This window comes from Thermobia domestica, chromosome 18, assembly GCF_964235325.1.
Source record: "Thermobia domestica chromosome 18, izTheDome1.hap1.1, whole genome shotgun sequence".
NCBI classification, from domain to species: Eukaryota; Metazoa; Arthropoda; class Insecta; order Zygentoma; family Lepismatidae; genus Thermobia; species Thermobia domestica.
Genome location: NC_137471.1, coordinates 82,056,548 through 82,079,217, shown reverse-complemented (window position 1 = coordinate 82,079,217; position 22,670 = coordinate 82,056,548). Strand labels below are relative to the sequence as shown.

Here is a 22,670-nt window from a genome sequence, read left to right as displayed (position 1 = left end):
ATAAGACCTATACACAAAAAAGGATCAACTACTGACCCAGGAAATTATCGTCCTATCTCTATTCTATCTGTTTTCTCCAAAATTTTAGAAAAAGTTATGTATAACAGATTGGTGCCCTTTTTGGAAAAGAATAATATCTTCACGAAGAGCCAATTCGGGTTTAGGAAGTGCAAATCAATTAACAATGCTGTAGTTGCTTTTCTAAGTGATATATATAAATCGAGAGAGAGAAGAAATAAAATATATGGAATTTTTCTGGATCTCACAAAAGCCTTTGACCTTGTTAATCACAAAATTTTATTGAATAAATTGCGTAGTTATGGTATTAGAGGTCATGCTAATTTATGGTTCCACTCCTATTTGACTAACCGCATGCAATATGTAGAAATAGGTCCAACCAAGTCAGAGGTAAGACACATTAGGCACGGAGTTCCACAAGGATCAATATTAGGTCCTATACTTTTCCTTATCTACATTAACGATCTTCCTGATTATATAGTTCCAAATAAAAGCGTACTTTTTGCGGATGATACAAATATTTTAGTTGAAATTCCAAATAACATTTGCTCCGAGGAAATCATATTTAAGAACACGACAGATAAAATTACAGAATGGATAAAAGCAAACCAACTTAACTTAAATGCAGCGAAAACAACTATAATGAGTTTCAATGAAGGGAAACTGAACTCTCTAAATATACATCAAATACGTATAGACGGGGAACTCATACAGGTATCTGACTCTTGTAAATTTTTAGGGATAAAATTAGACTCTAAGTTAACATGGGACGATCACGTGAATGATTTGTTGAGGAAACTAAGCGCGAAAATATATCTTATACGTAAAGTTAGTAAGATTCTAACTACAGACATTGAAAACAATTTATTTCGGATTGATTCAGTCAATTCTATCGTATGGAATCATTTTCTGGGGTAATACCTGTTATGCAAAGAAAGTGTTTACTATGCAGAAGAAAATGTTACGAATAATGTTATCAGTCCCGTTTCATACACCAAGTAGACCACTGTTTCAGAAACTTAAAATATTACCATTGCCGTGTATATACATTCTAGAAACAACATCATTTATACATATGAATAAAAGAAACTTTCAACTCAACTCGGACCTACACGAATACAACACAAGAACAACCAATCATATTCATATCCAAAATTTCCGTCTAACAAGAACTCAAAATTCGTTACACCACATAGGAATAAAACTTTATAATAAATTACCAGATCGTGTCAAACGAATGCCAAACTTGCAGTTTAAAAGACACCTCAAGTTACTGTTACTCAAACATCTTTTCTATGGTTTAGATGAATATCTTCACTGTGATCTTTCTTTATAATGTAAATATTAAAATTTATTTGAATTTTAAAATATATAAAACAAGGTAAATTTATATTTTCTCTAAAAGTACACTTAGTTTGTTTTATTGTTACGTATATATTTTATATTATTACTTTATATATTGTATTATTATATATTTTTTTTTTTAATAATTGTATCGTATTACTAATTGTAGCGTATCTCTTGCAATTATTATTATTATAACTTGTAATAGTAACTGTATCTCTTGACGAAGCCATGAACGCTAAGTTCTTACGGCGGAAAATGAAATAAATAAATAAATAAAAATAAATAAGTATCCAAGAACTATTTCATAGATGAAAAATGTGTGTCCACAAAAAGTGAATGTGCGCAAGTACACCCAAATCAGTCAGGATAAGCACTTCTCGCCTCTCCCTGTAGATAAGGTGACTATCAAACAATGACTGAATTGTTATATCTAGTATGTTAATGTCTTTTGGTACCGAAGACCCGAGTTCGACCCCCGGTGCGAGAGAATATGAGTCAGATCCCGTGTTGATCTTATGTCCATGTCTTATACAGAGTGTGACATTTAACAAAAATACATTTGAAATATGTTATTTATCAACTACCAAATCTTTGAAATTATTACAAGTTGTATCGTAACATTAAGTTGCCTAAATTAAGTGATCCGAAGTGTCCCTTATCACTTTCAATGCACATCTTACATCTTTGAAGCAGAGAACACATTGAACAATAATAAGTTATGAAATTCGGAAGTAATATGCTCTTCTAAATGCACTAAATTCCAATCTTCTGATTTAGAAAACATTTTATTACTCGGACAAAACATTGCACAAATAAGTCAACCACATCTTTGTAATTACGGTCACATAATCATCATATATGAAGTACAAACACGCGTTCATCATCTGATAATTTTCTACGAGGGACGTATAACTTATAACCGGAATTTCTTTTTTTCAGGTGTTGCTGTGCACAGTTTGACGTCTGTGTCCCATCTGTGATAGGGTAGTCCTAACACTTTTCTGCGACAGTGGGCAGTTAGAGTCTCAAGGAGCAGCGATGGACGATAGCAATAAACCTGGCAATGTGGCGCTAGCGGCCCCAGTGCATCAGTGCTATATCATCAAATTCCTCGTGAAGGAAGGCGCGAAACCTGTTGAAATCTTCAAAAGATTAAGTGCGCAATACGGCTAAGAAACTCTCTCTCAGTCGCAAGTGCACGAGTACTGTTCAAAATTCAAGGCAGGAAGAGAATCCGTTCTCAACGTGGCTCGTACTCCACGCCGAACTATTGCAGTCAATGAAACCAACATTCGTCGGGTGGAGCAGCTCATTCTGAGTAATCGATGCATCAATGTGAGAGATTTGTTTGCGAAAATAAACATCAAGGTGAGAAGTGTGGAAACGATCATCCACGAACGCCTGCACTTCCAGAAAATCACAGCCAATTGGGTCCGAAAAATGCTAACATTCGAGCAGAAGCAGTGTAGGGAAAACGTCTTGTTTCAGCACCTGCTGCGATTTCAGAAAGAAAGCGAGCGCTTCCTTGCAAAGATAATCACCTGCGATGAGAGATGAGTGCATCATTCCACTCCGGAGTCAAAGCACTCCAGCATGGAGTCGAGGCATCCAGACTCACCGCCACCGGGAAAAAAAATCTAGGCCGCTGGCAAAGTAATGCTGACGGTACTCTGGGACAAAGACGGGGTGATATGCACTGATTTTCTGGCACGTGGAGCCACAATCAATGCAATGTACTGCGACATCATCATCCGGACCAAAGTCAAACAGGCCTTGAGAAGAAAACGGCCGAAGACTGTGAGGCGTCGTCACCCTGCATGACAATGCGCGTCCTCATACGGTCACAACAACAATCAGAGCTATTATCAAACTTAGTTGGGAGATCCTAGACTAACCCCCGTATAGTTCCGATCTGTTGCCTTGCGACTTCCATCTTTTTGGTCCCCTCAAGTAGCATTTGGGAGAACAAAAATTCCACACCGACGACGAAGTCAAAACGTGTGTGCTGAAATGGCTGAAAGATCGTCCCAAAGAATTCTATGCCGCAGGGGTACGGGCACTCCCACACCGTTGGGACAAGTGTGTGCGTGTACAGTCATGTCCAAAATGATTGTCGCATATCTATAATTGTCTTCTTGTAAGAATATAATTTGATAATGATGTTGCAGTGCACTTTTAATACTGATATTGTGTGTATAATAGGGAAATGTATATTTGTGGTAAATTTCATAGGAAAAGAATTATAAATACGAAAATTAGAATGAGTAAAACAAAATGTTGCTAAACGAAGAAGGAAGTTTTATTTTCGTTTTATTCGTCTTATTTACTGCTCTTTTGACATGAAATTTGCCACATACATGTCTTAGCCGATTATAAGAAATACCGAGCGAATTCGTTATCAAATTATATTCCTAGAACAACATATTTATAGATATGCGACGATAATTTTGGACATAAGTGTACATGGGGCGTATCCTGGAAAAGAACCATAATTCATACGTATGTTGTCTTCTGCAACAGAAAAAAAGAAATTCCGGCTATAACGAACGTCCCTCGTCTTCATTGTAAACTAACTAAATTACAAATGTAACAAAATTGAAATCCTTTATAAAATCGCATTTTATAACTTATTGTTCACAAACTAAACCATAACGTATTTTGCGTTAATCAGCTACTGCTAGTCTAAGGAATTGAGAACCCTCCCCACTCATCTAATGGCTAGCACGTGTGCCTTTGGTTCAAGTTAGTCCCGCGTTCGATTCCCGGCGCGAAAACACAATAAAAATAATTTCACAATCATTCATTATCTGTCTGCTTTACCCTAAAGGGCATAATCGTACGAAGTCGAACTAAAACATTCAACAGAGGGTTCACCTCTGGTGTAGGAGGTCCTTGGTTTGATCCCATCTCGAGCCAAGTGAGCTTTGTGGTGGAGAAACGCTGTGTGCGTGGGTTTTCTCGGGCTTCTTCCGTTTCCACCCACTTTCTTCATTCCACCATTCCTCATCATCATCGTCTCCTTTAGCCTAGCCGGTATAACAGTGGGATGACCTCATTTTTAAAACATTCCATTTTCTAATAATTTCAGAACTGAATAACTACTAGTGTTAAACGTCTTACAGCCCACCTTACTGCCCACTTACAGCTCGGTGTTGGAAACAAACTTTAAATATTAGATAAGTAATAAATATTTATATTTCGAAACAGGTAATTTTAAACTTTGAAGAACATAATATTGTGAAACAAGATGTAAATACTAATACATTGAGTATAAAGAAAACTTTGAACATATTATTATCCACTTAATTATTATTGTTATTACAGAAAAAGAATACGAAAAGGTGACAAAATTATTCCAAAAAGGACATGTACCACAATTTATTTTATGAAATATTTATTGCTTTGTTGAACATTATGTGTTTCAGATAGTATTACAAAGATATGCAAATTATTATACCAGTGAATGAATTGCATTGTACATAAAAAAGAACTCATTTCAAACAAACATTGTCGTCTTTGTACCTATGTATGGGAATATTTGTACTTGTCTACCAACACGTAATAAAAAAATTCATAAAAATTTGAAAGCAATTTTAAAAAGTCAAGATGATTTCATACAGAACACTGCTTTAGAATAAAAAGTATATAATAACACATACAGCTGTTAAGTAAAAACTGGTTAGAAATCTATGCTTTAAAAATTAGGTTTGCCCTTCTGACTAATAGTTCCACATGAACATTCATACGTGCAGCTCTAGTTTAGGTAAACATACTTATATTCATAATATATTCATTTCTTTCATCAAGAATTTTACTCTCACTACCTTAGGAAGTGTTTCTTAAAGGAGGAATTGCATTATTAGGTTGCAGATGAACTTATGAGGGGTTACTAATCAACTAGCTAGGTGGCCAGTAAAAAGCGAGAATTCCATCTATCCATGTGAGGCCAAGAGCGCAGCAGGAGTGTCCACACAGAAGCACAGCGGGCGTCCATAAGGAACAGGCGCGTCAGCAATGGAGATTAGTGGAAAAACACTTCATATTGCATAAGAACACATGCCTTGCATGTGACACTTCTATGATTACTTTGCCTCTAGATAATATTTCATCTCATCTTGGGTTCCTTACGGAGCGTGAAGTGATCAAGAGCATACTTTTCGTTTCGTATTTCTACCTTATTAAACGTGTGAGAGGCAAGATCCTAATATATTTCGAGTACTTATACATTACGTCTTCCAAAATAACATAGCACATTTCTTCCATAAATGTTACAAAGTTATGTTTACCTAAACTGGAACAGCACCCATTTATATTTTCTGGGCCACTTACGGAAAACCAGTAACATTATATAGTTCTGAACAACATGGGCAACAGCCACACAAAATTAACATCTTATTTGATATACACCTTATCATTTAGTTATCTTATATCTATAAATCATAGACTAACTACTACTGTTGTTATTTGTACGATTTGTATCTTTGTACATTATATATCAGAGAAAAACAAGCTTCTCACAGAAACCGTTATGTTTACAACCGTGTAAGATTGTTTCAAATACATCAGCACAATAGCCTACATGATATCAAGTAAACCTGTGTACCAAACAATATAATACATAAGTGTCCAATAATTACTACAGCAAATATTAGTCTAGTAGCGCGTGAAGAATGTTATACATAAATCAAAGTTTCTGACCTTAAAATTCTCGTATGGACCTGATTTGTAATTCTTGATCTATTGCATTTTTTTTATCTGCGGGATTTTTCAAAAATACAATAAAATAAAAACAAGAAGTTAAAATATAAAGCAGAAATGCAACGGAATGCTTATCGGCACTGAGCAGAGGCCAAATCCCCGAGTCGATGTACAACGGTGGGTAACGAAATAGCGCACAATCCACTGTAGCTCGATAATGGTGCGCACTAGAGAAATGGCATTTTGTAAGCACACGCACTTTACCTTTACAACTTAACGTACACCTAATTTTTATTTCCTACTGTTGCATGGAAACCACCATGGATGATCAACGTCACACCACAGTAACCCAACGAGCAGTATTCAAATTATTCCGCAAATCCGTGGACAAATCAGTAGCATCGATTCATAATCATTTACTGGCAGTGTATGGACACAACAATATATCGAAACCATGTCTGTCCATGGCTTCAGAAGTTTCGGCTTAGTGCAGCATCCAGGACCAACCACGGTCAGGTATACCGTTAACCCTCGCAACCAACGAAAGCATTGAGATGCTGATCCAGAAAGACAGATATATAACCGCGAGACAAATCGTGGAACACACAAATATTGCAAAAAGATGTGTATTAACGCTAATCCAACGTTTGGGATACAAAAGGAAATTTGAGCCCACTAGGTCCCAAGACACGGGAGATATTGCAAATGAGAAGTGGTGATGTCACAATCCCAAGCAAAGGCCATCAGATTTTAAACTGTTTGGTCGATTCTGCCTAGGAAACAGTTTCGAGATGACAACAAACTCTTTGCGTGTGTGTGAAACAGGTGCGAAGAAACTAACCTTAAGAGTTTTATGGACTTGCATTCGCGTTGTGGAAATAAAGATGGCTGCAGTGAAATGAAGCACAGGGATCATATATTGACTGACGTTTTCTCAGGATCAATCCTTCTACTCTCAAAATATAATTTTTCTAGTGCTTTACCGAGCTTACTTCATTTCTTTACTTACGAAAATATTCAAAAATAATAACCAATGTTCAAATTCCGTAACAAATAAGACCACTTTTTGATTTCTAAATGTCCAAAAAGTTATTTTAGACTTTTTGAGCTAAAATGGTTTTTCCATAATAAAATGTTAATTTTACGAATTTCCTTATATTTAGTTATTACTCTCTCGTGGTTGAAAAGAAAACACATATTTAGTATATTCAGATAGTTAAAATAAGTACTAATTTGTGAAAAAGAAAACACGAAAAAGGAAAACCGCTAAATCAGTCGGTGCTATAATTAGATGATTTAGCATTTCGATTGTAATACCACATAGTCGGCAGTGATGACTAACCTTCAAGATAAAGTTAATTTACTCAATAGGGAATACGTAACCACTCCATGCTCAGATATCTGTGATAATTATCTGTACTATATTTCACATACTAATCGGTCTCCTCCTTTCTAACAACAAATTTTATATATTATTATTATTCTCACATCTTAGACTTACTGAAAATCCTTATTCTAACAGCGTGGAGATGATCTGTTACACTTACCCCCCCCCCCCAAAAAAAAATCCAAACCTGACAAGTTCGATGTTTCCGCCCAGCTAGCTTACACGTACAAATTATTACTTTTAGATGCTCCTTACGTTCTTTAAGTAATTAAGTTAATTTCCAAAAATGAAACGAAATATTTCCGTTTAACGTCCGGCGATTATGCCCTTTAGGCTAAGGGAGTCGACGTTAAGGCGTAAGCGAATGATGATGGAAAATTGGTAGAACGAAAAAGTGAGAAAAAACAGGATTAGCTCGAGAAAAACCGTAAATTTACTTGGCCGGAAATCGAACCAGGGACACCACACACTAGAAGTAAAGAGGTCTACCAGTGAGCCACCATGCTTTCTGAAGTTAATTTCAATTGTTGTAACGCAGAAGAAAGTGGAAACAAGCCTAAAGTTACCGTAGTGGATATAAAAGATCTCGAAGAATTGATACAAGACGGTACAATTGTTTATGTAAGTTCTGTTCGAAAATGGTGTCATTCAATATTTTATCGATCACGCAATTATTCACTAAATACAACTATTATTTAAAAAGTAGTTCGCAGGATTCCAAGACAACATGATACGTAATCAAATGCAGTTGAGTTCGTTCCTCTAGTCGCTGCTTTAAATTAGATTTTGGGGGAAATGTTATTTTGACAACACTGTAACATCTATGGATGGCAACACTAAAAATTCTTCAGGTTCATATTTTCTGTTGTAAAACAACATTATCTATGATTGTGACACGTTGTATTTCATTATCTCCTTTCACTTACGAAAAACAAGCAAAAGAAAAAAAGGTAAATTTTGTGTCATTTTTAGAGTATCAGGCTCTTAAGGGAAGAAATTCATTTCTTCTCTAACAATCTGTATGTACAATTTCTACTATTTTGTACTATTTCAGTGATGGGGGTACATGATTTACCAATATATATATATATATATATATATATAAGAGCCTGTAACAACACTTTCAGACACCAAAAGCCAATTTTTAAAAGCATAAAAAGTTCAAAACCTAGTTATAATTATTCTACAACCAGTAGACATATTGCATTCAACTTGTGCTCTATTTAGAAACAAGGAAACCGTAATACACATAATTCTAAAATCTTCCTAAAAACTTCACTACCCATCACAAGAACCATAATTCCTTAACCATCACAAGAACCATATTTACCTTAAGGTTGGTTTAAAGGGACAAGTTTTGCCGATATATGTCACTACAGTCTTCGCATTAATCTCATGTATTTTTTATCTTTCACGAAAACTCACGATTTCCCTTACAAATTTCAACCTACAGATTAAAAATTTTTAGAGAAGGAACTTCATAATCTATCGAAGGCAAGAATCCATATCGATTTTTTATTTAAAATTTTCTTCATTGTTGAAATGGCTTGACTGTTCAAATTGATATCCAAACCTTGAAGAATGGAACTGTTTCAACAATGAAGAAAATTCTAAATAAAAAATCGGCATGGATTGTGCCTTCGATACGTTATGAAGTTTCTTCTTTAAAAATATGAAGTCTCTAGGTTGAAATTTATAAGAGAAATTGTAAATTTTCGTGAAAGGTAAAATATACATGATAGAGATACAAAAACTAAGGTGACACATATCGGCAAAACTTGTCCCTTTACACCAATCTTAAACAAAACAACAGATCAAATACAATTATGACATTTATACACACAAATATATCTATATACAGACGAATATGCATATTATGAAAGTAATTTACAATTGAAATTTAAAAACTGTTCAACAATATCTTTTTTTTTTTTCTACTCTAGATAGAACTTAATAAAAGGAAAAGTAGTACCTGGCATAAAACCTATATTTTTCATTCAAAATTTAGTTCTCGCTGTGGATGAAAATCACATATTTTATTTCTGTAGGTTTTTCGATATCACACCTAGAAACTTAATTTCAAATGTACATTTTCGAGATTTAGGTGCACCATTTATACTTTTCATTAAGATTTAAAAAAAAAAAAAAAAAAAAAAATTAAATTCTAAAATCCAATTACAAAGATATGTATGTTGCTAACAAATAACACATTAATAATGCCGTAAAATTTATTAATTCTTTTACCCTGTAAAAAATAAAAAGGACAGTGAAATATTGTACTGAAAAATGTTCTTTACATATAAATATGAATGGGATAAACTTGATTGAAATGACTTGCCCAAGTAAGTAGCCCCTCAACACGAATGAGCAATGAATGAATTTGTACAATGGTAAAATTATTACCACATCGATGCATTCATGCTACTGACCCTATAATATTGGACATGTCTTCAAACCAAGACAATTGTATTAATTTGTTTATACCTAACTTATTTTCTTAAAATTTCTGGTTTTGTAGCTTACCTGATAAGCTATATAAAAATCTTGTACTTAATTGTTATGAGAAGTATGTACTGAATTTGTATGCAAATAACATATGAACCAGGTACGGATAGAGATCAAAGTGGTACGTAATATTTTACATTTAAAACTATCAATCATCGTCTGTGCTTGAATAAATGGCCTGATTTCGTCGTTTGAACTTTTTCTTCTGAGGTACATCATTATTTTCAGTTTCTGTAGAAGGCGTACTCACTTCAGCAGCAACTTCAAGTTCTTTTGAACAAACATCTGAAATACAAAAAGAATATTTTACAATACTTATACGTAGTTATTAATCTTAGAAAACGGATTAAAATCTGCAGGCACACTTATTAGGAGTTTGTTTCTTCCCCACAAGTTCTTGTAATATCGATTGGGGACATCTCGTATCGAAAAATATCCTGCTACGACCTTTACTGTCAACCCTATACAAGAATTACTCATGTACTTTCCGGATACGAGAACACTACGAATGGAATTTTCAAATAACTACTACATTTTCTCAAAGTACTATTAAATCTTCATGCAGCTATCCTTTCTCTGAAACTACGGTTGGAAGTATCTGTGACGTCAGTCTTTGAGTATGTTTGCTACTCCTTTGCTACTTTTCATCTGGAAAGATCAAAGCGACCGGCTGACGTTTCTTTCCGGTATATTGATAAATCCAGCGTACGTCACCTGTTACGGTATCTGCAACATGTCATCTTTCAACCATGCTGTGGTACTATTCCACTCTAGTTTGCTGCTTGTTTTCCTGTATCAAACATGTTATGCCACGCCGAAGCACATCTGCGTTCGTAATGGAGTACTCTAGAAATGAATGTTCCTCCAAAACTTCAGACTGTGCTTCAGATACTTTTAAAATCGTAGGAAAAATTATCGCACGAAAATACTCTTCTGTTAGATCCACTATTTGAAGCCTACACAAATACAGAGGCAACCACCTAGCTGTATTTGTAACACCAAGACAGATTCTGCAAAATAACGACAGAAACTCCGCAGCATGTATCATGGTTGCTTACATCCGGAAATTAATTTTAGAGGCTCTTGTACTTGCAAGTGTTTCTTACTGTTCAATTTGATACAAAATTCATTCACCCTTCAAATCTAATGTTATGAATGTACAAAGCTAAATTTACAATTCTGTTCGAAAAAGGTACTCTGCATTTTGCCATTTGATTTCAGATTAATAAACTACAGTTGTATCGTTGTACAAACTGCGAAAGACCATGAATTACTCCTCCATGCGAAAGACCAGGATGTTCTATCTTTATAGCACAACTTGAATATGTAAACGTGTGCATCGTTGAATTGTCTATTAGCCTCACATTTCAAAGAGGCGCGGAAGACCCTGGTTTGATGTTAGGTGCGAACTGATGTGATTCGGACCCTTTGTTAAGCCGTAGAACCACGCTGTGTCATATAGCCTGGATGCTGAAAGGGACATAAAATTCCAATCCAAACAAATATTTCACCGTGTCAATGCTTCTATGTTAATTGTATGACTAGTAATTTTATCACATTAACACAAATCCAACAATAATTTCTATCGTTACGAAAGTACAACTATACTTTGATCATAATTTTTGAAAGAAAGAGTACAATTACAGACATCCTCTTGCCTAAAAGTAATATGGACAGGTAGAAAAGGTTTGAGCGCATCTACATGATAATCAAAAGGCTTACTCTCCACAATGATCCATCGGTTTTCAGCGATGGGTCATTGTGGAAGTAAACCTTTTGATAATGTCACGTAGATGCGCTTAAACCTTTTCTACCTGTACTTATCACTTTTACGCAAGAGAATGTTTGCAATTGTGCTATTGTATTACAATTATTTTCTATTTTAGAAGTCAACAGAAAATAATAATAAGGAAAAACAAAGTAATATTATACATCCATGATAGAAATTATTATTTCATTGTACCTTTTACTAGGCTTCTCAGGGTACTTAAGATATACACATTTGCACGTTAGGGGGAAAATTGTACCAAAGCTGTCAACACTGGCAGAAACCCTTATCCACATGAGAATTGCAGTGATTCGTCAGTGATGGCTGAGTCTTGCGCGAAGAGCATACGTTGGAAATGATAGCGGCAATACCGTCCATCGGAGATGATATCGTCCATCAGAGATCCATCGATAAATAGTCTGTGTACGGAAGCGTAATGGATCAAAAAAAAAATGTAGTGAAGTGGTGCCATGAGACCACAGAAGGTCCATATGATAATCATAATCAATAGAGGAGCAGGAGACTGTCCCTGTCACCAAGGAGTTGCTTGCATATTTTCAATGGGACTTTCTTGAACATTCGGCATACAGCCCCGACCTCGTACCCAATGACTACAATCTATTTCTGCATTAAAGAAACGTTTTGGTGGAAAAACGCTTTGACGAAGACAATAAGGTCAGGGAAGAAGTCACAACGTGAGTCCGGATGCAGGTGCCGGATTTTAACGATTCTGGGATACAAAAACATTGTTCTGCGTTTGAATAAATGTTTGGACAATAGTCGCGTTTATGTGGAGAAATAGTGTCTGTACCAGTGTATCTAATATAGCTTTCTTTGTGTCCAATACATTTCTTGAATATCTTATTTTTCGTTTGTATCTTCACTTTCCTGACAAGCCTCGCATGCAGTAGTAAAGTTTGAAAAAAAAAAAAAAGTGTTGGAGATTTCTTGCAGATAATGAAAACACGTACGCACCACACACTGTTTGTACAAAGTTGATCCTCATATTTCAGTTTGTTACGTAACACTTTTTATATGGACAGATATCAAAATGAAACGAATAAATGGTTAAATATTGGTAAAATACTAAAACGTCGCACAATAAGGAGCAGAACAACCAAAGAAAGTGTTAAGGCTTATTTATAATAGCATTTCCCTCGCTGTTCATAATGATATGGATTCGCCCAGTGATTCACATAATCAATAGACTGTATTTCCTTAATTCTTTATCTCTTCACCAAATTCATAGTATTCTTTATTAAATAATCCCATTTTTATTTAAATTTCCGATACCTAAATTTAAATATAGCCAGTTTATTTAAATCTGTTTAAAGAATAGATAAAAACATCTTGAACACAGAACTATATGCGTTTCTAACAATACAAGGCTAGCCTCTTTCGACAACACAGAGATGTATACAGTGGACCATCGAGTTATGAACCCCTCATTTTGTGAACAATTCAGTTTACAAACAAGCAGAGCCCAATAAAAGCTCCTGTTGGCTTGTGCTTTCTTTGACCACTCAATTTTACTCACAAAATTCCTGTCCTCTTGTAACACGTTTAGAAACCATTTGCAATACTTCATTTGTCTATTAAGGTCGTTTTTATTCAATATGTATACCAGTTGTGGAATACAAATTTTCCTTGTATTAACAAAAGGAGGGAACAACCGATTTTTAACACACTAACTCCTCTATAAATGCGAATTCAATGGCGAGTAAAAAAGTGCACGACTGAACAGGGACTGAAGCCTAGGATCTTCGGCCTATCGTGCCGATTCGTTAACTACTATGCTATCCAGTCCGTTTCCAGAACACCCATTCACTCTCTCACTCGTAAAGTCGGTGTTCTTTCACTCAGACAACATGGTTTGTGCCACAACTTCCTGCCGTCTTGGAGAATCTAGTGTCAATATTCAGAACACCTCCGACAGTTGTATTATCATTATATTATATTAACGAAAGGAGGGAACATTGAAATTACATCTATTGAGAGTTCGTGTGTTAAAAATCGGATGTTTCCTTCTTTTGTTAATATAATATAATGATAACACAACCGTCAGAGATGTTCTGAATACGGACAATGGATTGTCCAAGCACAACAGGAAATTGGGTACAAGCCATGTGGTCTGAGTATAAAAACAATGACTTCAAGAGTAAGAAGTGTACGGCTGTTTTGGGAGCGAACTGGGTAACGCAGTGGTCATCACAACGATACGCCGAAGATCCTGGGTTCGAGTCTCAGTCCAGTCATGTACTTTCTCACTCTCTGTGTATCATTAAAAACTCTCCACTATGCTTTTTGAGAATGTACCGTATGTTTCTTCTGCTCACTTTTGTTTCATATACATTGTTTTGTTGATTTTATAGAAACGTGTGAAATGTTCCAACAACGCATTGGGGAAGCAGGACTAGCTGCTGAGCAAAGTATGTCACCCAGTCCCTTCTGCACATCACACATTGTCCCATTGTTTTCCAACGTATCGCAAATATGAGCAATTGTTAAGCGTATTGGTAGGTCAGTTGCATACCCATGCCTCCATTAACGTTGTACTTCAACAATATTCTCAAATTTACAATTTCATCAAGTATTCTTGTATCGTTCAACAGATGATCGTGTTTGTATTATTGTTTTGCTTTCCACACTAACAGTGGCGTATTTACGATTTTGTTTCGGGGAGGGCTTTGCTATTTTTCGGGGGGGGGGAGGGGCTTTGCCTGACAATGTGAAAATTCTGCAAAATATTTCATATACTTTACTATAGTAAGTAAGATTTCGGGGGGAGGGCTTAAGCCCGGAAGTTCCTTCTACATACGCCACTGCACACTAATATGCGGATCACATAATGACTATCTGTCGTCCAAAACTATAACGTTTTCTTTCGTTAATGCCATACGTAAAGCAACCCCCACACAACTCTCTGTTAATGTCAATACACTCCAATTACAAAAAGTAACACATAAATATTATAAAAATTGTAAATAGTTCTTGTTTCACATTCTATCCCGCACACTCCTTTTGTATAAAAGCAAATATGTAGATTTTTTATTTCTTTAATAGTTTTCAAGTTTTCTTTAAATAAATAGAGGTTGGGAGAGGGGATAGAATCCTTGATCGAGATAGGTAAAGAAAAAAAAAAAGGTTAGAAGAAAGATACAATGCCGTTTATGCAAAAATTGTTAAAACTTCGAAAACAAAAAATACGGAAGATATTACTTTTAAAAAATTGGATTTATATTATTAACACTACAAAACTGCTGAACAATTACGATTTCTAATTCTTGTAGTATAAACCAGCTTGTAAGTTCGGGACGAAGACAGTACAATATTTTATTAACTATGATATCTCCTGTACTGAGGATATACAGCAAAGTGAAGTTTACGAGGTTTCATGTAACTGTAATAAAATTTACATTGCTAATACAAGAAGAAATGTAAGCATTAGTTTGGCAAAGCATATTAGGAAAACATGAAATGAGAATGCGTCTCAGTGTTATGAAAACACTTTCAAGAAAATCAGCTGAAAAATATGCTACAACCTAAAACATAAAATAATTTAAACAGGCAGCTTATTCAAGGCTGCATTGTTAGAATAAAAGACCACAATAAAATTTTCATAGTGAAAGTTTAACCCAAACTAGGAATAATTTAATAAACTATATTTCGAGTTCATTAACAAGAAGCTGCATTATCAGTTTACCATCTGTGTCCGCACGAAGTGCATTCCATGAGCGTTGTAAACAGCTAGACAAGTAATACTTTCGACAGTTTTTTAACAGTTTCTTTGGTCGTTTGTTTTCTTTATTATCAAACCTTTTATGTTCCCTTTTATTTATTCTTTCGTTGCATTTCCTGCCTTCAGGAAAAAGATCGCATGCAACCTGAAACCTCAACGTCAATTTTGTACAAACACATGAAGTGATGTTTCGTGATTTTATTTTCAGTGAAGTTACTGTAGTATAAGTTCATATTATCACTTAAAAAGTTATCATCATCAAGGAGAATGGAATATTAATAACCAGATAATGAAATTTTGTCAAATTTAATAGAAATTATAGTGACTGTACACAAATTTAACAAAATAAAGTATTTTACATCAAGAAAATAATGTGAATTGCATTTGTGTTAAGTGCAACTGAATATAAAAATTACATTCTAAGGGCATGGGCGAAGGTTAGCACACAAAACGTGTCATCGCTGTGCCAAAATTACATTAAGCAATTGTGATTCGTAATGAGCAACCAGACATAGCAGTATGAAGATAAAACAAGAAGAGAGAACTGCATTACAACGACGTGTATACCACCTTCTTCGACAACTGCCTATGATAGAAGTTGCCAAGCTTTTTTAGAAAGAGAACTTTTCACGTCACACGATATATACCATTATAAAACGCTATCAAAATGGTTCCCCGGTTCAAGATTTGCCAAGATGTCCTGGCAAACGGACAAACAGTAACAAGAAGAAACTGAAGAAACTTGCAGAAAAATGCACTGGGACAAGTGGGCAGAAATTGGTTGGTAAATTTCGTTTTCCAAAAGAGCAACTGCTCAGAATTTGCAGAAATTAGTGTAAAGGATTTCATGCTTCAAAAAGCATCTCAGAATACAGAAAAGCAACTCACTATAGTAGAGGCAAGTATAGAAAACTTCGCGACATTTGCATCCTGACACAATAATGATCATGGACGATGAAAAGTATTCTTTATTTGCCGGAGATGAAATGCCAGGAAACGGTGGTTATTACATTTCCGATATTATGGGGACTCCAGCTACTATACGCTACAAAAGCAAGGCAAGATATCAGAAGAAAGTACTGGTATGGGTGGCCATTTCACCAAAGAATGTCACCCAACCATTCATCAATACAGTTAATGGTCCAGCAGTCACACCCTACACGTACACCAAGAGATCTCTACCAAATTGCTTGAGTTCGTTAACATACATTATCATGGTGATATGTATTTTGGCCGGACCTCGCAACCAGCCATTATACCAGAAAAGCAATTAAGTGGCTGACAGCGCACTCAGTACCATTCGTACCACGGAACACCAATCTACTAAATGTCCCACAGGCACGCTCTATAGAATATTTCTAGTCTTTACTGGCTGCGAACGTCTATGATGGGGGCTGGGAAGCAAAAATTGCATTATAGCTCATCCGTCGCATCAAGACTATGTTACAAAATTTGGACTTCAGATCCGTCCGAAGTATGCTGAAGAGGGTACGAATCAAATTGCGACAATTTGAAGACCACGGATCTCAAGCAGCACTGTAACAAGTAAGATGATTTGTCAACAGTGTCTCCATCATTGGGTTAGTATTTGTAATGAATAAACATATTTGTCTGATAGTAGGTCTTTTTTCTTTATGTATTTACTTTCGCCCATGCCCTTACGTATAACCAAACATAACAATTTACGAATTATCAAAATTTACATGATATTTAATAGAATTTACTGTATCGTTAACAGAATTGGCCATTTCACTAACACCTGTCAGTGTGGTAAATCATTTGCTTAACGATTCATTAAAATTTACTGAATTGTTTGTTAGACAATCAATACGCAAACTAAGTATTATATTAGTATACTACCATAATAATTATATATTATTATATTAGTACACTAATGTTAGTGGAACAGTAGTGAAAATTAATTTTCGATTTGCTAAATATTTAAGAGTTCATTCAAATTACATAATATCAAAAATGAAATAAAATATTTCTTCTAATAGTATTTCATAAAAATGAAAATCATATAGTTTTCCAAATAATAATAATAAAAACAAAATCCACAGAATATTAACTATTAAAAAACAACAATAGTTACACACGCTTGGGATTAGTATCTCCTGGAAATTACAATAACGACATTATAATTAAATACGAATTAATGTCAGAGAGATAAGGAGAGCAGTAACAATTGTTCGAACATTTTAGTCCTTAAGTAATCGCGTGGAGGTATTTCATATTTCAATTAGTATCTCATTAGTATATATTAAAGTAAATGGTCCGCTAGATTGTTAGTGGTTAAAGCACTTAAGCCACCTTCAATACACGGAACAAAGACTGTCGAGATCTAATACGTCAGCTTTGGAACGCCAAATGTTTCTTAAAAGCCTCGCAAGGTAAGCTGAGGTAAGACATACTCCCACGCGACTAATTATGGGATAATATATGTGACACATAAATACATCTTTCTATAGTTGAATTATCTGTCAATTTCAATTTATACTTAAATGAGTTAAATAAATCAATTTCTTTCTAGTATCGGAACACAAAAAAACATTTAGATTTAGATTTTCGTAGCTATAAGCACCATTATACGTGAAAGATCTTTATAAACTGTTTAAGAATAATGTTCATAATATTAGGTCTGACAGTAGCTTAGAATTTAATAATTTTAAAAATATGAACTGAACCTTATTTTAACGCATTAAGGACAGCTAAAAATAAACACATATAATCATATCTAAATAGGTAACGCAAAACAGATCTCTATCTTTCCTTCTCAGCTCTTATTAACTGTCCTTTATTATAGGGAAATACTGTTAAGAGTGATTGTTAATCCCTTTCATACCTTTTTGATATTTTTTGAAAATATTACCAAACAAATAAAAAATAAAAATAAATAAGCGTGGGAGTGAAACTACTACTGTAAATATATATACAGGAACAAACTGGTAATCTCGGGGATATTGGTAACCAACTAATACTTGATAGTTTTGTTTAAAATGACGGAAGCTCTTTACCTTAAAATTCCTAATTTCTCATTGAATTTTTGCAGAGAAGAGACTTCATTACAACATAACTATTCTTTCCGCTCTTACGTTAATACCTTATGCAAACAAATGTATGTGTTCAAGAATCATTGGTTAGTAGTACAGTGAACAGACACCTCGTCGTAATATGGACAGACCATCTTGTCCCAGCAAAAATATACGCATTATCAGCTGAAATGCCTGTACTTCGCACCGGGGGGATAGATTCACGGAAAATATTTGAATCCCCTTACGATACGCATTTCAATGAAAGTGTATTTTTTTTTTTTTAAATCCTAAGATATTTTTGGCATAAATTTGAACTTCCTTTCCCCTTAGGATACGTCCGTCAAGCAATGAGTAAGTCGTTATCATGATGCGATCACATATAATAGACGTCAATTCTAATGTTGCGAAAAACAGAATTTTGACATTTTGTATTAGGTGTCCACACAGGTCGTGAAATACTCCATTTTTGGGCTCGCAGTAGGTACTTTCCAAATTTCATTTCTAAGTTTTCAACTGTCTTCCCATGATGCGATCGCACATAACAGACAACATCGCTTTCAATGAGGAGGAAAAAATAACAGAAAATTCCCCTTTCCCCTTAAAATGCTGGCATACGTATCATCTTATTTTTTTAAAAAAGAGTTTATATGTCAAGTTTCGTCTTTCTAACTTCAATGATTCTGAAGTTACTCTATTTTTGTTTTAAAAAAAAATCCCCCTTTAACCTGATAAGGCGCGTATTCTTAAGATACTCTATTTTTTTTAAACCTTCAAAAATCCCTCCTTATCCTTTATTTCCGTAACAAACGGAGTAATTCACTCAAATTTCCTTTTTCTATAATAGTATAGCCTAGGCGATGACGAGTCACTCCCTTCTACTTTTATATAACAGTGTAAATTATGGGACAAACACGCTCATATATGGATCCGAATAGTCTTAATTTTCTCCCAATATTTTTATAACCTCTTCATAACAAAAATGAGTTATTACCAGTTCTATGTATTTAGGACAGAAAATATTTTCTGCGATTTCAAAATAAATATGCGATAGAGTACACTACTTAGTTGGAACACTTGGTTCAATCAGCACAAGAGAAGAAGATATACGTGGAAATCACCAATAGACGACGGAAGATATCAGATAGACTATGAAATGATTCAGGAGAGAGAATAGCTTGAAGAACGCGAAGACCCTTCCCAGGGCTGATATTTTCACTGATCATAATCTTGTGCTGGTCGAAGTAGATATTCAGCTGGAAAATGTAGACAGAAATAAGTAGTCAACAAGCTGTTGATTACTGAAAAATTGAAAAACGAAGAGCTAAGAAATCCTTTCGTTAAAAAGTTCGAAGAAAAATACTCACACGAGGAAAGGATAGGTGCAGGTAATAATAGACGGTGGGAGCATATTAAACTTTGCATACAGCAGGCTGCAGAAGAAGTAACAGGATACCGTGATCACAAAACGGCTAAGAAACCATGCGTTACAGAAGAGATGTTGCAAAAATGGAGGGAAAGGAGAATACGGAAGAGGGCAGAAGGATGTACAGGAAGTTAAACAACGAGTTGCGAAGGGAAACAGACAGAGCAAAGGAAGAGTTTTATAAAAGAAAATGCGACGACATAGAAGAAGTGGAAAGAACTGGGAAATATGAGGTGAAATCTGAAGAGATATATGAGGAAGTGAGTCTATGGAACTTCGGAGGAAACAAGGGGGTATTACGATGGCAGTAGAAAATAAAAATGGGAAGGTAATCAGTGTGAGAGAAATGAAGTCTTAGGAAGATGTTGAGGACTTATATGGAAAGAATATGTTGAGGACTGTTGAGGACTTATATGAGAGTAGGATTAGACCGTGTGACCTAGATACTGAAGTAGAAAATGAAGTAGGCGTGGATGATAACGGGTTTAGTATCTTCGGAATGAGTTTGGAAAAGCTATATCCGAGATTAGGAATGGAAAAGAAAGGATAGAAAATATGCTAATCGAATTCATTAAGAATACGGGAAACAAGGGCAAGAAAGAGTTGTTCCGACTCTGCAATGAAATGTATGAAACAGGAGAGTGGCCAAAAGACTACCTGAAGACAATCATGATACTGATGGCTGTAGCGGTGATGTTATATATATATATATATATATATATATATATATATATATATATATATATATATAAAACCTGCATGGGACCGTTGACAATAAGATACATTGAACTTTCATAAATTTACTATAGATGTCAGGTTCTCTTGAGTGACTGGTAGTAGTTCTAGATTGTACTGTCATCTAGTGAAATTAATGTTAAATAATGCAACCGATTACTCGGCGTATTGCAGAAAGGTAATCCATCGTTTCAACACGTACTTTTTTTTTTTAGTGCATATTCCGCTGACGTGAATTACAAATTTTGAGATGAAGTGAAAAGTGTGCTTTAAGGGTTTGTAAAGGTAGAATAGAGAACGAGGATCTGACTGTACGAAGAACATTTCTTTCCTATTATAAATTAAACCTATTCTAAATTAAATACGTAGTGCATTTCGAAATTTGTAATGTAATCACAACGAGCAACGTAAAAACTGTGATATTGCGTGCAATAAGAAAAGCCGTTGACCCTTTCGATATTATACTATATTATTTATGTCTTGTTGAATATTTAAGTGTTTTGAAGTTCTTTTCGTTATTTGTTAAAATAAATTGTTTCTATATCGAAAGGTGAATTTTAAAATTTACAATTCCGATTCTGCAACAAACAACTACCAGGGTAGATTAAACCTAACCACAAGGCCTGTAGTGCTATATGCACCCACCAGTGCCGTTTCATGGCTAAGAAATCGAAGACATGTGAGCATTATAGAACTATTAGACTCGTATCTCATAAGCAAAAATTTTGCTTCGAATTCTGAACAGAAGGTTATATGGAAGAAATTGAGTGAAATGAAAAAGTTGAGAGGGAACAGTTTGGGTTCAGAAGAGGTAAGGACCGCGTGAATTGAGAATTGTTATTGGAAGTTCTAAAGAAAGTTGGGTTGGAATGGAAAGATCGAGGACTCATAAGGAACTTACAGATGAACCAACAAGTAAGTGTTAGAATGAGGGAGGAAATGTCAGAAAAGAGTGCAACTGGAAGGGAAGTTCGATGGGGATGCTGTCTCTCGCCTTCACTATTTAATATCCATCTAGAAGAAATAGTAAAAAGAGCCTCCAAAATGAAGACGGCATTTCAATAAGAGTTAGAATGATTAGGTGTATACGGTTTGCAGATGATATGGCACTTCTTACGGAGTCTGAAAAGAAAATCAATAAGATGTTAGAAAACTTGAGGAAGGGGTGTGAACAATATGGGATGAAAATAAATGTTTGAAAGACAAAAGCCATGGTGATTGGAACGAAGGGGTCGGTGTCAAATATAGAAGTAGGAGGGGAGAAAATAGAACAGGTCGATACCTGGGTAGTATTATTAGTAATGATGTGAAATGTGAAAGTAAAATAAAAGCATGGATAGGAATGGCGAAGGAAGCGTTCAGGAGGAAGAAAATACTATTTTTGTAGACCCTGAATATAGAGTTGAAAAAAGAGGATCATAAAATGCTTCGTGCGGAGTATTGTATTTTAGGGTCAGAAACATGGACATTACGCAAAAATGATGAAAAACGACTGGAAGCTTTCGAAATGTGGGTGTGGAGAAGAATGGAGCGAATTAGTTGGGTCGAGCGAAAAACGAACGAGAGAGTATTAGAAGTGGTAGGGGAGAAAAGAACAATTTCAGACATTATTAAGAGAAAGAGAAACTGATTGGGACATTGAATGAGAAGGAACTGTATCATCAGGTACGTTTTAGAGGGTATAGTCGCAGGAAAGAGAGGGAGGGGGCGAAGGAGATACAATTAATGGACGTCATACGTGAAGACGAAGATGTTAGCGAAAGACCGTGGAGCATGGAAGCTTCTCAGTTACAGCAAATGACCTGCCAATAATGGCAGAATACCTAAGAATGATGATGATAACACTAAACAGAAATCCTTTTCATAGTCGCCATGGTTGGTAAGTTCTATCTACATTTTGAGTATCTATAATAATGTCGCATGATCTTATTCCATTACTTTCGCTTTTCGTATGCGACTTAAGGGATCTTTACAGAAGGGTGACACAATTAGTACACATGTACTATGTTTCATAG

General features: G+C 35.1%; 1 protein-coding gene across 1 annotated transcript in view; it reads right to left on the bottom strand.

Moving 5' to 3' along the window:
- Positions 1–4,742: 4,742 nt before the first annotated feature.
- The window catches only part of ldbr (lariat debranching enzyme), a 70,775-nt gene continuing 52,847 nt past the window's right edge, over positions 4,743–22,670 (bottom strand). Inside the window, exon 9 of the mRNA XM_081745893.1 lies at positions 4,743–10,240. Coding sequence (XP_081602019.1) covers positions 10,104–10,240 — 137 coding nt within the window. The 3' untranslated portion in view covers positions 4,743–10,103. The remainder of the gene's footprint in view (positions 10,241–22,670) is intronic.